This window comes from Saccostrea echinata, unplaced genomic scaffold, assembly GCF_033153115.1.
Source record: "Saccostrea echinata isolate AGI-Se365-2 ecotype Australia unplaced genomic scaffold, CSIRO_AGI_Sech_v1 ptg000024l, whole genome shotgun sequence".
Taxonomy (NCBI): Eukaryota; Metazoa; Mollusca; class Bivalvia; order Ostreida; family Ostreidae; genus Saccostrea; species Saccostrea echinata.
This window is the reverse complement of record NW_026889773.1, coordinates 2,957,402-2,972,906: the sequence shown is the minus strand read 5'-3', so window position 1 is coordinate 2,972,906 and position 15,505 is coordinate 2,957,402. Positions and strand designations below refer to the sequence as shown.

Below are 15,505 nucleotides of genomic sequence, written 5' to 3'. Positions count from 1 at the left end.
CCTATACTACAGAAACATTATGGATTTAAAAACGACATTGAAGCACCGCATTCACACATTGGATTTTTTTTTCTCGAAAAAAAGTTCATTATTTTTTTAATGGTCTCCGGGTCTTTTCTCCATTTTTTACAGATGTTTGTTTGTTTCTTTGAATTAAAATGCACACAAATAACGTTTAAAAATCATGGAAAGATGGCCAGAGATAACAATTGTTTTTTGAAAAACATGTTTAAAATTGTGAAATTTTGTATAAAATGACTCATCTAGCCAATTTTCAAGTTATGTTTAGCAAATCAAAACACAATATCAGGAAAATATTTCCCTTTCATATTTCTCAGGAACCGGATACATCACAAGAATGCTAAAATTTCATGTGACAGATCAATGACATTTTCACTTTTCAAGTGTGCCCAAATTCCTGCCAAATGCCTATCTAAAATGCCCTCGTTCTTTTGTAAGAGAAACACTTGCTCATCATAAATATGAACTTAGTTAAATTTTTCAAAGAATTAATGCATCTTCACTATATATTCAATATAGTCACACCCAAACACAATGACCCATGACCCTGAGGCCATTAATTTCACAGTTTTGGAAGAGGCACCCTTGCTCATCATAACATTGCATTTAGTTCCTTTGCTTAATACCCTGGAGCAGAGAAAAAGATTTTTTTTTTTTTTAAAAATATGTATTTTCACTATATAATCAATACAGCCCCATCCTACAACCAGAGCATAACCCTGGGGCCAAGAAATGCACAATTTTGGAAGAGGCATCCTTGCTCAACCTAACCATACACTAAGTACATGTTTGTTTGCTAAATACCTAGGGGCAGAGCAGAGGTTTTTCAAAGAAACAATGCATTCTCAGATTATATTCAACAGAGCCCCACCCTAACACCAAAACCCCTATGAATTTCACAATTTTGGAAGAAACACCAATATTTTCAAAGAGTCAATCAATATATAATCCATAGAAACCTGCCCTAATTCCAGAACACCTGACGCATGGGGCATGAAATTCACAGTTTTGGTGAGCAAGGGTGTCCCCCTCCAATAATTACAAAGTAGCCCCCCCCCCCCCAAAAAAAAATAAATAAAACTGAAAATGTTTGGTTGTTACCCCCTCCCCCCCCCCCTTTTTTTTTTTAATTTAAATTGTTTCCTATGGGACTGGAGCTAAGACAAAAACAGAACAAAAATAAAATGTCTCTGGTATTTCACTTTGGGGGAAATCAGAGAATTAGTTAGTACACTGATACAAGACTGAAAATATATAGTGCTATACAAATGGTTGTGATGTGAGAAAATTTGCCTTCACTCCAGTACTTGAAACAAACTTGTGTCCTTGTCCATCCAAGACCATAAAAAACTTTGTACATACAAAATTTGTGTTGAAAAATTTATTTTCTAAAATATTTTTGACAATAATTTACATTATATTAAAACAATACTGAATAGAAAAATATTATGACTTTCAACTACAAAAATTATCTGTGATAACACATGATAAAAATTCTTGCACAACCTTACAGATCAAAGTCCTTGATATGCTTATACATGTATACTGGAATGTAACCTATTAGCTACCTACAAAATTGATGAGGGATTTCTAATGAAAAAAAAAAGTGTGTTCTACCATGACATACCACAACCCTGATGTGATGAGTGGGTACAAAATTAAGAAAACTCACGGAAAAGAACACTTATATTAAATCTATTACACTTGTGTATACAGCTTACTTTCATACATGCATAAAATGTCCAATGGATACACTAATCATTACATGCAAGAATCTGTGCCTTAAAAAATACATTCATTTCTTTCTTACAAACTCATTCAAGGCAATGAACCATGATAGAAATTAAACATGTACATAGCACTGATATTATTATATATACAAATGATAAAAGACAATACATGATTATCACAGTATGTTTACAAGGTTACCATGACGATGACACCTAGCAACACACATAATGACCTCTTATACATGACCCCGAGCGACCTCCAAATTAGTGTCAGTAGAGACAGTTGACTGATTAACACAAAAATACAGATATCTCAGCCATTCATAATGGACTGTACAACACAATATAAAAACTGTATAAAATGTTATACATGTATGTAAAGGTTTGATCTCTATGTAGGAATCTCATGCTTTGATGTATAAATGGTTACAATATCAAATGAGTATTTTATAATCTAAACATAAACAGTGCATATTGTTCAAATTTTAAATCAAATTATAATTTATTGTGTTTAATCAAAATATAAATGTTGATTTCTGAATCAATTCCTGATTTTGTAATAATCTTTGTTGATATGCCTGGCCGATACAGAGGATTAAATAAGTTGCAATTTTTCCATACTAATATAACAAATTGATGTATATCAATATAAAAGGATAAAGTTCATTCAAAATTCTTATTACTTGATTATGACTGCATCAATATGCCAATTAAAAGTACATATAATTCTGGTAATTTCATTACTATCAATCATGTTTACAGTAACTGTCAATCATTTCCTTTTTAATCATTTTACAGCTTTATCACATATACAGGTATTTTATCATTCCTGAATCATATTAATAAAATTTCATATAGCCTTATCAAGTTTAGCCTTATCAGTCAGAATCTTCCTCATAATTATTGTACATGTCCGCTAATTTTGAGAATTTTGGTCCCCACTCATTTAGGAAGTCGTAATCCTGGTCTCCACCCGAGGATGACGTATTTAGAGAACTCAGTGAACCGGCATCACTGCCCTCCCCTTCATACTCGAAATCGTGCAGCGTGTCATGTGGAGGGGCATCAGGGTCATTGTTTGTGTCGTCAAGGCGATCTGTGATAAAGTCCCCAACAGTCCCTCCTGGGGGTCCAGCTGTATAAACAATGCACGGATTATAAACATAGACTCGACTGCTTCATCCTGAATCTTTAAGATTTTACAATGACCATTAACTTGTGTATAATAACAAGAGTGAACTCTCAGGAATTAACATATTGTATGGTAATAGATTTGATAATTTGATGTATGGATGAGTAACATATAATTAAGGTTATTACATACATTTAAGAGGCCTGCTATGGGTCGCCATGATTGGTTTATCCATCCTCGTCATGTCCGCTGGTTTCCTCAATCGGTTTATATCGTATCCCTCGTGGTCATCTTCACCTGTCACACAATCATTTTTTATATTAATTTATTGATCTGTTTACTTTTGTAACTGTAGAATCAGTGTAGAATCATTCAAAAAGCCCACACCATAAAGTACACGTAGATGCAAAATCATATAAATTCTTTCATAATGGCATGCTTCACTACTTAAAGGCGAAGCAACCTTTACAAAATTACTTTTGTATTCTAATACTTAAGAAAATCTTTTATTACAAATGGTATATGTCATATATATTATCTAATACACTGTCAAAATCAATCGAAATTAACTTTCAATCTAAATAAATGCACATGTAAATGAATATATTTTATAAAATTGTTCTCTTACCCGCCCCATCTTCATCGTAATCTACAATGTTTTCGCGGATGTCGTAGTCGTCTTTTTCATAGTTCATGATGTTTTCCTGATCAGCTGCTTTACGTCGTCTTATATAGAAAGCCAAAATAACTGCCACAGCTACAAAACCCAGTGTGTTGTTGTGAGGTAACAATGTATTAAACAATACTGAGAGTCATCAGATTTAGAATCAGTAATACTTTTATACAAATAATATGAAATGGCATTTTAAAGTACTAATACATGTGATTAAAAAATTTCTTAAGAACTCTTCAGAATACTGCAGTAAAATAAAATGCTCAAAATCTGAACGTTTAAAAATGGAAATTTTAATATATGCAGATATTCATACAAAGAGAACGCTGTGACTGACTCACCAATAAGCAGTAGTATCAGAATGACAGCCAGAATTATGATCCAAACGGAGCTGGATGCTTCTGTCACCACGATCGGCTCTTTGTACACATTACACAGACGACCGCTCATGTTGGGGGCACAGTTACAGTAATAACCGAACTCTGTGTTTGTCTTATCAGATACACAGGTGGCCAGGTGGTGGCACGGAGAATTCTGACAATAATCTATAAACACACAGGTGGCGCCGATCTCCTGGTGGTGTGGGGGGCAGCTGTAAAAGGGAGGTAATTACGTAAAGATTTACAGGGACTAGCCTGAATAAAACTCTTAAAATTCAAATAAACTCTCCTAATGACAGAAAAAATTACTTACACACACTTATGCATGCCCCATAGAGGGACACAGATCTTTCCGTTCATTCCGCATATATTTCCTGCACAGTCGTCACGTGTACAGTTATTTGTTGTCTCTGCCTCTGCCACCATCTTTATGTCCGGATTGTCGTTGTTCTCTGTTGCTGTCATCGGGAACCACTTCATGTCCATACGGATGTCATTCAAACAAGCTGAAATGTTCACAACAGTTACAGATACAAGGTATAATGCCAAATTTTTACACATGTTATTACGATCTTTAATGATCTTTCTAATCCCAATATTTCTGTGCTTTCAATAAAAACACTCCACAATTACATGTGTACATCTCCATTGATCCCCCCAACACTTACAGTTTTCTAGATCCCCCAACACTTACAGTTTTCTAGACCCCCCAACATGTACAGTTTTCTAGATCCTCCCAACACTTACAGTTTTCAAGACCCCTCAACACTTACAGTTTTCTAGATCCACCCAACACTTACAGCTTTCTAGATCACCCAACAATTACAGTTTTCTACATTCCCCGAACACTTACAATTTTCTAGATCCCCCCAACACTTACAGTTTTCTGGATCCCCCCAACACGTACAGTTTTCTAGATCCCCCAACTCTTACAGTTTTCTAGATCCCCCCAACACTAACAGTTTTCTAGATCCACCCAACACTTACATTTTTCTAGATCCCCCCTACATGTAGAGTTTTCTAGATCCCCCCATCACTTACAGTTTTCTAGATTCCCCAACATATACAGTTTTCTAGATCTCCCAACCCTTACAGTTTTCTAGATCCCCCAAACACATACAGTTTTCTAGATCCCCCCAACACTTACAGTTTTCTAGGTCTTTGGGATTAGTCTGGTCAATGGTCTTGGAGTGTTCATAGCTGACCTCAGCTCCAGCATATATCTGGTTCTGTTTAACGGTCAGTTCCTGGTATTTAGAGTCCACACTTGTCTCAACAAACAGTGGGCCTTCACCCCCGTCCTGTGATAAAATAATGCTTCGTCCTCGGCGCTGGAAGTACAGGGTGTGCCAATATCCATCTGCTGCTGTGACATTAACCATCTGAAGGACTTTGTTTCCATCTCCAAGATTGTACAGGACTTGTATGACATTGTCTACAATCTGAAATGAAAGTACACAAACTCTTAGCTTTTCAGGAAAGAAATTCACAATGGAAATACAAATCTCTAGGCAAATTATTTTGAATTTCTTATTTCTGTAACAAGAATTTTCTTGCAAAACATCTTCAAACCCATCACTGAAAATGTATCTTTTGAACATTAAATGTAGGAAATTTTCGAGATGTTTTCTACAGATCAGAATACCTAACCTCGAGTTTTATGAATTCTCCAATGCCCTCGCCAGTGACATGGAAGATCATGCCGCTTTTGTCCCGAGTCCTGTACATCAGCTGGACATCCATCTTCCTCGTGTTCAGACTGGCCTGAAACTGCTGCTGTAATGCCCAGTCCATGTAACTCTTGGTCAGGAAAAACTTCTCTGTAGTCACTGGAAAAGGAAAGGGTCAAATAAGTAAATCAGTGGATTTTATTTTCATCATGATTTATATTTTAATGAATTTAGCATGAATATGCATATATGCAGTCTGTATTTCATAAGACCTTGAACTGACAAGTCTAAATTGGTACAAAAAGAACAGAGATAAATAAACAAAGAAAAGTGATTACTGCTGGATATCAGAAATTTGATCAGAACTGAAATTTACTCATTTACAATGTATTTGTTGAAGGAAAAAACTACAAGCATCTTATTTTCTGGAACACTAACATACAATAAACATGTACCTGTTTCACAGCTGGTACCACGGTACCTGGGGTTACATATGCACCGAGTGGTTTGGGGGAGCGACACCAGTTCACATTTTCCATTCTCCCCACATTTCTTTGGTTGATCAGGAGAACTCTCACAGGCGTTATCTTCCTCTGGACAGCCATCACGACTTCCAGGGTAAAAGTTCTTAGTGTATAAGTTATACAACTGAAAAAAAGCAAGAACAATGTTAAAAATATATTCTTAATTTAAACTACATGTATATTTGTCTCAAATCTAATCTCAATGGACAGGACTTAGAAACTGTGAAACAAAATTATTTTCTGATGTTCTGATCTACTCTTCTCAAAATTACACAATTTGTTTTTTTTTTAAATCTTTTTTGCCATAAATGATATAAATCTGTTTCTCTGTACCTCTCCATTATGCCTCATATTCCGTACACAGCCTTTAAACTTCTCGTTACTGACGCCACTGGGATAATTGGTGTCAACATAACGCCCTCCCATCTGTAATGGTGCGTTCACATTCAGGAAGATGTTTTCTCCGCGGGTCAATCCACTGCTCTCACACGGCGTTCTGTCCTGATCCTGACCGTCAGAACTATCAGCTGACAGACAGTGGTCTACTGTCAATGTCACAAACTACAAAAACACACAGAATGTCAGGTGAACATACAGACAGTGGTCTACTGTCAACGTCACAAACTACAAAAACACACAGAATGGCAGGTGTGTATTATATAATGTATGACACTTGTGGTCCCCTGACCAGAATACAAAAATAACCCTGCATTACACAGCCAACATACAATGTACATTACAAATGCTGAATAAAAATAAAATGTATTTTTTCTGATATTACCTTGCCTTGCCTTGTGACGTCAATCTTATGCCAGGTCCCATCATTTAGAGGATTCATTTTCAGCTGCCCCTGTGAGTTCCTCCCATTCAAGGTCAAGGTCACATTCCCTGACCCATGGTCAAGGACCAGCTCTGGGTAACCCCCTGTTAACTGGAGGTACATAAAGTCCTGAGGGGCGTTAGGGTCTAGATTAGTGACAGGTCCACTATAAAGGATCAGACCGTTGGCTTTCGTGGTGATGATTTCTATGCTGGTGAGGGAGTTCTCACACTGTTGTAGTGGTTCGTATATAGCGTATCCTGTCCCGTCAAATCCCTGCTTCGTCACCTGACAACGAGGCCCATCAAACCCAGCCAGACATTCACAGCTTTAAAACAGAACACCAATATTATAGAAAACAATTTATTTCCAGGTTTTTTTCTACTAGCAACCTAAATAGAGAAAAAAACAGACTTCCAATTAACCAGTATTAAATTTTCATATTTTATAATTGAATTTCTTTAACTTCGTTGAGAGTAAAATTCAAATTAATTAAGGGTGTACTTGTTCCATTTCATATTTTACCTGATAACGTCCCAGTTGTTCATTCTACATGTCCCACCGTTCATACAATAGTCGGGGGTACACGATTTGACATTGGTTGACACAGTACAGGCGCACTCTGCCACCACCCCTGTTTTGACTCCCACAACTGACTGTCCATTTGTTGTCACCATGTTGGGCTCATCGTACACCACAAGTTTGTTGTCACATCCACCGCCCTCGCATACCTCGCGGTAACACATGTCAATGCCCACCATAGCTATTGTGGCTCCTGTGTCTTGTTGAAACTAGAATAATGAAATCAACTCTTGTTATCAGAATGTTTCTGCAGAAAGAATGAAAAATTCAAAAATTTTAAATTAGTGAATTATAATTATAAGCATTTTGTTGAACCACAGATTAAAACATGTCAATAAAATACAAGGAGTTTGTATTTATAAGTAACTACATATACCTGACTGATGAAGTCAGATCTTTTTTAAATAATTATATGACTTTGTTTTTACTGAAACCAATTTAAAATAAATTCTCTAAAATAAAAAAAATTACATTCTTTTTCTATTCTTGAATGATTTTTTAAAAATAAAAACCTACTTTGCAATAAACCCTAAATGATATTATCATCAAATATCATTTAAGCACTGTTTTGTGTAATTCTTATTATAACTTGACCTACTGACCTCGTCTCTATACTGATTTACGACGCCATCCAGCTGACTGCCCTGGAAGTATGGAGATCCGTACGCGGCGTACCTCACATCTGTGTAATCCACCCCATCCACAGTCGTCTTCAGTACGGAGATAATCTGAACATTGTCAATCTTGGGAACCTTAAGTTTCTCCTTCATGCGGAGTCGGAATTTTGTATAAGGACTCTCTCCACTCTGTGGCTTCTTTATAAAGTCCTCTGGAGTTGTACCTGATTTTCAAAGAGAGATAAACTGCATTTAACACTTTCCTTCTATTTCCTCATGTATATATGTACATTGTATATCAACTGCAGTTCTTACTGATTTAAATAACTGTATTTACACGTGTCTCTGATCCAGATATTAACCTGCAAGTCTGACTGAGTTAGATATGCACCTGTAAATTTGACTGATCCAGATATTTACCTATAAGTCTAACTGATCTGGATATTTACCTATAAGTTGGACTCATCTGGATATTTACCTATAAGTCCGACTGATCCAGATTTTTACCTGTAAGTCTAACTGATCCAGATATTAACCTGTAAGTCTAACTGATCCAGATAATTACCTGTAAGTCTGACTGATCCAGATATTAACCTGTAAGTCTGAATGATCCAGATATTTACCTGTAAGTCTAACTGATCCAGATATTTACCTATAAGTCTGACTGATCCAGATATTTACCTAGAAGTCTGGCTGATCTGGATATTTACCTAGAAGTCTGACTCATCTAAATATTTACCTATAAGTCTGACTGATCCAGATATTTACCTGTAAGTCTGACTGATCTGTATATTTATCTTAAGTCTGATTGATCCAGATATTTACCTGTAAGTCTGACTGATCCTGACCGATATGGAGCTTCCTCTGGTAAGTCAGTGATGTAGACGGTTACTGTGGATACGACCTTGAGAGTGTTAAACACCCGGTCAAAGATGTCTACCTGTAAGTTGTAGCCAGTGACTGTGGCAGGAACATGTTCCAACATCCGAATCATTCCAGAGCTCTTGTTTACACTGGATAAAAACATAGACATTAAATCCTCAGGAATTATGCTAAAAAGCTGGTGTATTTTCAGGAAGAATGCCATGTAAATGTGGTAGAGAGAACTCTGTAGTAAACAGACTCAAACTTTTTATATTAATTTTTTAAAATCCTGATGAGTGTGTTTTGTACAATACACCAAAATATTCTAGGAGAGTGATTGTCTGAGGAAGGCAATCACTTAAGTAACACACAGTTTAACAATACAGTAGGAAAATATTGCACGGATTTCATTAAGTACAAAAGCATGCTACATTATTTCATAGGCTTAACATAAAATTTTGCTGGATGTGACTTTTTTATAGACTTAGTTCATTAAGTACTGCTAAGGGTGACTGTTTCATAGTCATACTTTTATACACTTGCGTTAAGTACTGCTGGGGATAACTATTTTATATACATATGTAAAGTACTGTTAAGGGTGACTGTTTGGTACACTTACGTAAAGTACTGCATTGCCTGCTGTGAACCAAGGAGGGTAAATGTTTTATCGTCCAGATCATCATCATCCAAATCTGTGTCGGACACTTGACCAATGTCAATATTACCAAACAGTCCTACAAGAAAAAGTCAATATGGAAGTTATCCAATGAATTCAGAGACAGTCTGTACGACTGTTAACAATAAACATCTCTATTTTACGTAATAGTTACATAATTATATCATACATGCATGCAGTTACATATATCATATAATTGTATCACAAAATGGTTACATGTACTCTACCTTTGTAATTGTACACATGGATGTTCTGATGTGCCGGTGAGTGGGGATTATCATTCTCATCCCCTATCTCTATTGTCAGCGTACTCGTAGCAGTCCGACCCACTGTAGACTGTTCAGGATGTCCTCTCATGTCTGTCATCTTGATTGGGAGATAGTAGAACTTCTGGTCCTCGCGGTTGAATGTCACACGTGACCTGATAGTGGCTAGTCCATTTCCATTGTCTCCAGCTATCAAAAAATCAATCAAAACAGATTGTATCAAATATTCCTTAGGGTGATTTTATAAGAAATACATTTAAGAGATAATTATGTCCCATTTTAAATCGCCCATTTCTTGCATGCTCTTTCATGTTACACAAACGATCATTTACATTACACGAAAGATTCTGCATGTCAGATTGGTTTGTCAACATATACATGTAGATGTACGTTGCAGCCACCGTAGTAACTAATATTGAATTTAATCACAGTTACATGTTCGGTACATAATAAAAGATTATAAATTATACGAATATCATGTGAATGAAACTAAATTTACTTCATAAATCATTGAGAGATTTATTTTACTTCATAAATCAGAGACTCACAGGGATTAAAATCCAATGAGAACTTGTCACAGATGGATGCTATGCACACTGCCTCGAAGGTAAACGGGGCTCCATAAGGGGTACCATCGGGGTCCATTCCATAAAGAATTGTCACTTGCTGGGGTGGACTATTCTCTCCGACCTTGGGAATGGGGCCAGGGACAGCTCTGAAGGTCGGGTCCTCGTCGTTTATGTCCTTCACGTTAATTGTCAAGGTCGCTGTACCAGTGTTAGGGGGGATTCCTGTAATGTCAAGTCTAGAGTAACAGCAGCATTGTAACACATCATGTGAAAAAACACTACACTATAAATGCTCTTACATGCCTATTATTTTACTCCGGAAGAAGTATACATGTATTTTGTAAATTGGTTGAAAATGAAAAACATTTTGTACTTTACTGTTCTGTGTATGACAATCTTTGATTTCAATATTGTGATATTTTTTATGATAAATTATACTGTGGCACTGATACTGACTGTATACCAACAAGGTGATTTCAATAAATTAAATTGAATTTATTCAGAAGTATCAAAGTACAGTCAAATCTAATTTTCTTGAACTGATGGGGCCAAGTAAAAACTTCAAAATATCTGAAGATTCAAGGGTAAAATAAATTTTTAAAATGTGGATTGGATTTAAAATTAAACATATCCAAGGTATTCCAGATACATGTATATTGATATTAAAGATACCAAAGTTCAAAGGTATATACATGTATTTGATAAAATTTAATCAAAAACATGTTTGGAAAAATGTCAACATGCACAGTATAGAGGGAAACAGGTTCCCTACCTCTGTCTATTGCCAGAATCTTCACAATGTGTTTTGTCAGTGTCTCATGATCCAGGGAATTTTTCAGTGACACGGTTCCATTGTCCCTATTCTGTGTAATCCTGAAGTAATAGTCTGGCTTCTCACTGATTGGTTTTCGGGAAACGTAGAAGCTGAAATTAAAAGTTTTCTAAATTACCAAACAAGTTGTATGAAAGACATAAGCATCACATCAGCAAGAACTTGGTTACTCATTTTAACTACAGCTGATCAAAGACATTCAAGCTGGAAAGAAATATGGTCTGCCCCATTTAAATTACTTTTTTAAAACATTAACCAGTTTTTTCTTTCTCTTCAAGAATGGTTTTTCTCTTTCATGTAATTTAAGCCAGACTATATACATGTACATATATAATGAAAACATTTTATACATTCAAAACTGACACAAGTAACAGCGAAGACAACTCACTCAAACATGCCATTGGTTCCCTCGTCTCTATCTGTTGCCCTGAAATTGGCGAGGACTTCCCCGATATTGAGGTTCTCAAATTTTGTGATCTCTACACTTTGTGGCGTAATTATTGGGATCTCATCGTTCACGTCGATGACTGTGATCTCGATGTATGCAATGTCTGTAAATCTGCCATCACTGACTTCCGCTGTCAGATTAAAGAATCGCTGAGCAGGGTTCTCATAGTCAGGTTTCTAATAGAAACAAAAAGAAAATATAAATTATTAAAGAGAAAATTTATTTCAAAGTAACTAAGATAAACCTTTATCATTCCAAACAGAAACACTTACAGTGTACACTTCAAGTCGCCCATCTCGTCCATCCACTGTTATCTGGAAATGTGTCCTGTCATTGAGACCAATGAGGTTATAAGACAGGGTGTCATCAATGTCAAGGTCATTAGCCCTGATGGTGATGATGAGTCCCTCCTGGGTCTCTGGAATTGTCTCCCTGTAAATCTTCTTCTCAAACACAGGCTCATTGTCATTTATGTCTTTGATGTTTACTGTTGCCGAGGCAGTGGCTGACAACGGGGGCACTCCTGCATCCGTAGCAACCACCTCAAAAGTGTACACTGGATGTTTCTCACGATCAAGGTCCCTAACAGTAGTGTAGACTTCCCCTGTTATGTTGTTAATTCTGAAGGCATTGCGTGGCAGCTGTGTTCCCGCTACGATAGCATAACTAACCTTGGCATTGGCTCCTTCATCATTGTCATTGGCAACAATCGTCATCACCAAAACATCTGACATCACAGAAAAAATATTTATCTTATCACTAAACACTAATGAAAATTAAATTTTTTAGTATTTTTAGGGGTAAATAACTTCAATTTGAGCTAAGAAAATGAAGGAATTTGAAATTCAATCATCAATACACTTGATCCTATCAATAAAAATAAATCTATTAAAAATTTTAAAAAATTCTTACCTGGGTTTGACATTTCATTCACAGAGCCAATCAGAGAATTAGCATCAAACTTGGGTCTGTTGTCATTGATGTCCAACGGGAAGACACGGACCGTGGCATAACCAGTCAAGTGTGACTCAGCCGCCGGCTCATCAATGGCGAGGACCGTAAACTGGTACACCGCCCGCCCGTCTGGTTTGTCGCGGTCCAGTTCACCATTAATGGTGATGACACCGCTGTTTTTGTCGATGGAGAAGAGACTATTGATGACTGCATCGTCCTGAGACAGGGAGTACTCGATCAGATTCTGGGGGTTTCTGTTAACGTCCAGGTCTGTAGCGTGGACCTAATGAGCAGAAAACAATGACGAATGTTGTCAATTTAACACATACATGTACAATCATTCCACTTGGACTTTAAACAAATCATATATAAAGGTAACTACACTTGTCATTTGCCAAGAAATCTGATCTTGAAGCATAACATTTTATTCTATGAGCTTCAGCTGTAGTATTTCAATATTTCATTTGATAAAATATTTCATAGATTTGGCTCCTCAAAAGAATGAGTCCTTTATGAGTATTTATCCTTTACATGGACTAGTCTTTGACATGAACTAGTCCCTGTGTTTTTTAACCTGTATGTGAATTACAATGGTTCTTTACATGGATTAGTTCTTTGCAGGGACTCATTCTTGATTAGTCTTTGCCTTGTATTGGTCCTACACATGTGGACTACATGTACTAGCTTAATGAGTAGATCTTAACTAACTGTAATTAGGACTTGGTTGTAGACTCTGCCAACCTCTAGGGTTAGGGACTTAGGGTTAAGGTTAGGGTTAGCTGGTATTATGTGGACTACTAGCTTATATAATAATAACTGACTGTAATTAGGACTTGGTTTTAGACTCTGCCCTCCTCTAGGGTTAGGGTTAGGGCTAGATGGTATCATGTGGACTACTAGCTTATATAATAATAAATAACTTACTGTAATTAGGACTTGGTTGTAGACTCTGCCCTCCTCTAGGTTTCGGATGTCATATGTGTTCTGATCAAACTTTGGCGTGTTGTCATTGGTGTCTATAATGGATATTTGTACCATGGTCTGACTGCTAAATTTCCCATCATTCACTACCAGTGTCACATTGTAAACCTGGAATAATTAAAAAATACAACAATTTATAAACAAATACAAGTACTTAGGATAGCATTGATTTTTTTCTAACCTTAAAAAAGGAGTTTCTTCATGTCATATTTACCCCAATTTCTTTAAAAAAAAAATCATCTTATCATGAAACTTCCCTATATTTTCCCTGAAAATATTCATAATAATTGCAAATATTGTTATATGTGTAAATATGCTTGTAATGTCTGTCAAGAGTTATAACAAAGCAAATTTATTCACTGTAATATTTAATAAAATGCCGTGTTACAAAGAAAGTAAAACATGCCTAATTTTTGTTTACAATGAACTTACATTGGGTTCAGTCTCGTAATCCAAACTTCCAGCGACATAAATTTCTCCAGTTCCAGATTTGACAGCAAAGAGACTAGAGCCAGACAGGGAATATGTGAAAGTGGCCTCTGTCAAAAGAGAAAGTAAAAGTTACAAACAGAAAAGAAAAAGCTACAGAATTTCAATGCTGATTTCATATTTCTCAAAAGATGTTCTAAAGATCTGGTATATAAAATTTTAATGTATTATACCTGAATAACTAAATGAAACCCTATGGTGACTTATTATCATTTTGTGAAAATGAATCACTCACCGTCCAAATCCTTGGCTGCAATAGTAGTGATGGACTGGCCTGTAAACGAGTCTTCACGTACCGAAGCAAAATACAGGCTCTCCTCAAAGTACGGCTTGTTGTCGTTTACGTCCTTAATAGATACTCTAACAACAGCGGAGCCTAGATTTAAATGAAGTCAAGTAAATAAACTGACACAGAATTAAGAATGCCCAAAGGATTAAGACTTGCTAAAGCACTAAGAGTAAACTGACAATGGATTGATAATGTCACTTTCTTATTTAATGTAAGATAAATCTGAATTTTATAACAACTTTGTTTTACTTTAAACACACCTGTATTGTGGGCACCTGATGTTCCTCTGGAGGATGGAGCGCCATCTACTGCATAAACCTTTAGGATGTAGAAATCCTTCGTCTCACGATCAAACTGGACTCGTGTTCTTATCATTCCAGTCGTAGGGTTAATTTCAAACTGATCCGTAGTGGTACTGCCATCTGGATGGAGGGCATATGTCACCTTTGATATTAGAAAAAAAGAACTCAATTACAGCAACAGTTACATTTTACAGTCAACACCACCCAAGTTCTACTTTTCTGTAAAATTTATTCAGAAAATATCTAAATTGTCACAATCATATGGAACATCATGTTGTATATTTTTATTCAATATCTCTTGTACATTAATTTCTGTGATTAAGACTTAAAAAACATCAGGTCAATACAGTGTAAAAGTTTTATCTTAGTCTTCAAACTTGAATAAACAAGATTTTTATTTTTACATCTACCAGGTATATTTTTCAAATCATGTCAAAATTTTGTACAAGGTTCAATAATAAATGTTGACTTTCAAAAAATTACCCTTTTAAAACTCTCCGTTTCATCAGCATCAATAGCACTGACACTTTGGACTGGAGTTCCTGGGTCTTCATTCTCGAGCACGCTCAGTCCAATGTTTCCTGTTTGGGGGTCAATGTTGAGAAATTTTGGAATCTCATCGTTGGCATCCTCTACTACAATCTTTGGGTAATTGTCACTGTTTATAGGTGAGTCATAAACATTCT

General features: G+C 36.1%; 1 protein-coding gene across 1 annotated transcript in view; it reads right to left on the bottom strand.

Annotated features, from left to right (window-relative positions):
* Window positions 1-1,460: 1,460 nt before the first annotated feature.
* The window catches only part of LOC133191710 (neural-cadherin-like), a 29,910-nt gene continuing 15,865 nt past the window's right edge, over window positions 1,461-15,505 (bottom strand). The window contains exons 12-36 of the mRNA XM_061327444.1: window positions 15,303-15,503; window positions 14,778-14,961; window positions 14,464-14,604; window positions 14,172-14,278; window positions 13,683-13,847; window positions 12,717-13,041; window positions 12,077-12,531; window positions 11,745-11,980; window positions 11,297-11,448; window positions 10,504-10,746; window positions 9,917-10,144; window positions 9,633-9,747; window positions 8,975-9,162; window positions 8,135-8,373; window positions 7,476-7,741; window positions 6,912-7,278; window positions 6,464-6,691; window positions 6,062-6,254; window positions 5,587-5,765; window positions 5,084-5,378; window positions 4,250-4,442; window positions 3,898-4,148; window positions 3,512-3,640; window positions 3,076-3,180; window positions 1,461-2,886 (exon numbers count right to left, since the gene is read on the bottom strand). Of these exons, the coding sequence (XP_061183428.1) occupies window positions 2,630-2,886; window positions 3,076-3,180; window positions 3,512-3,640; window positions 3,898-4,148; window positions 4,250-4,442; window positions 5,084-5,378; window positions 5,587-5,765; window positions 6,062-6,254; window positions 6,464-6,691; window positions 6,912-7,278; window positions 7,476-7,741; window positions 8,135-8,373; window positions 8,975-9,162; window positions 9,633-9,747; window positions 9,917-10,144; window positions 10,504-10,746; window positions 11,297-11,448; window positions 11,745-11,980; window positions 12,077-12,531; window positions 12,717-13,041; window positions 13,683-13,847; window positions 14,172-14,278; window positions 14,464-14,604; window positions 14,778-14,961; window positions 15,303-15,503 (5,442 nt within the window). The 3' untranslated portion in view covers window positions 1,461-2,629. The remainder of the gene's footprint in view (window positions 2,887-3,075; window positions 3,181-3,511; window positions 3,641-3,897; window positions 4,149-4,249; window positions 4,443-5,083; window positions 5,379-5,586; window positions 5,766-6,061; window positions 6,255-6,463; window positions 6,692-6,911; window positions 7,279-7,475; window positions 7,742-8,134; window positions 8,374-8,974; window positions 9,163-9,632; window positions 9,748-9,916; window positions 10,145-10,503; window positions 10,747-11,296; window positions 11,449-11,744; window positions 11,981-12,076; window positions 12,532-12,716; window positions 13,042-13,682; window positions 13,848-14,171; window positions 14,279-14,463; window positions 14,605-14,777; window positions 14,962-15,302; window positions 15,504-15,505) is intronic.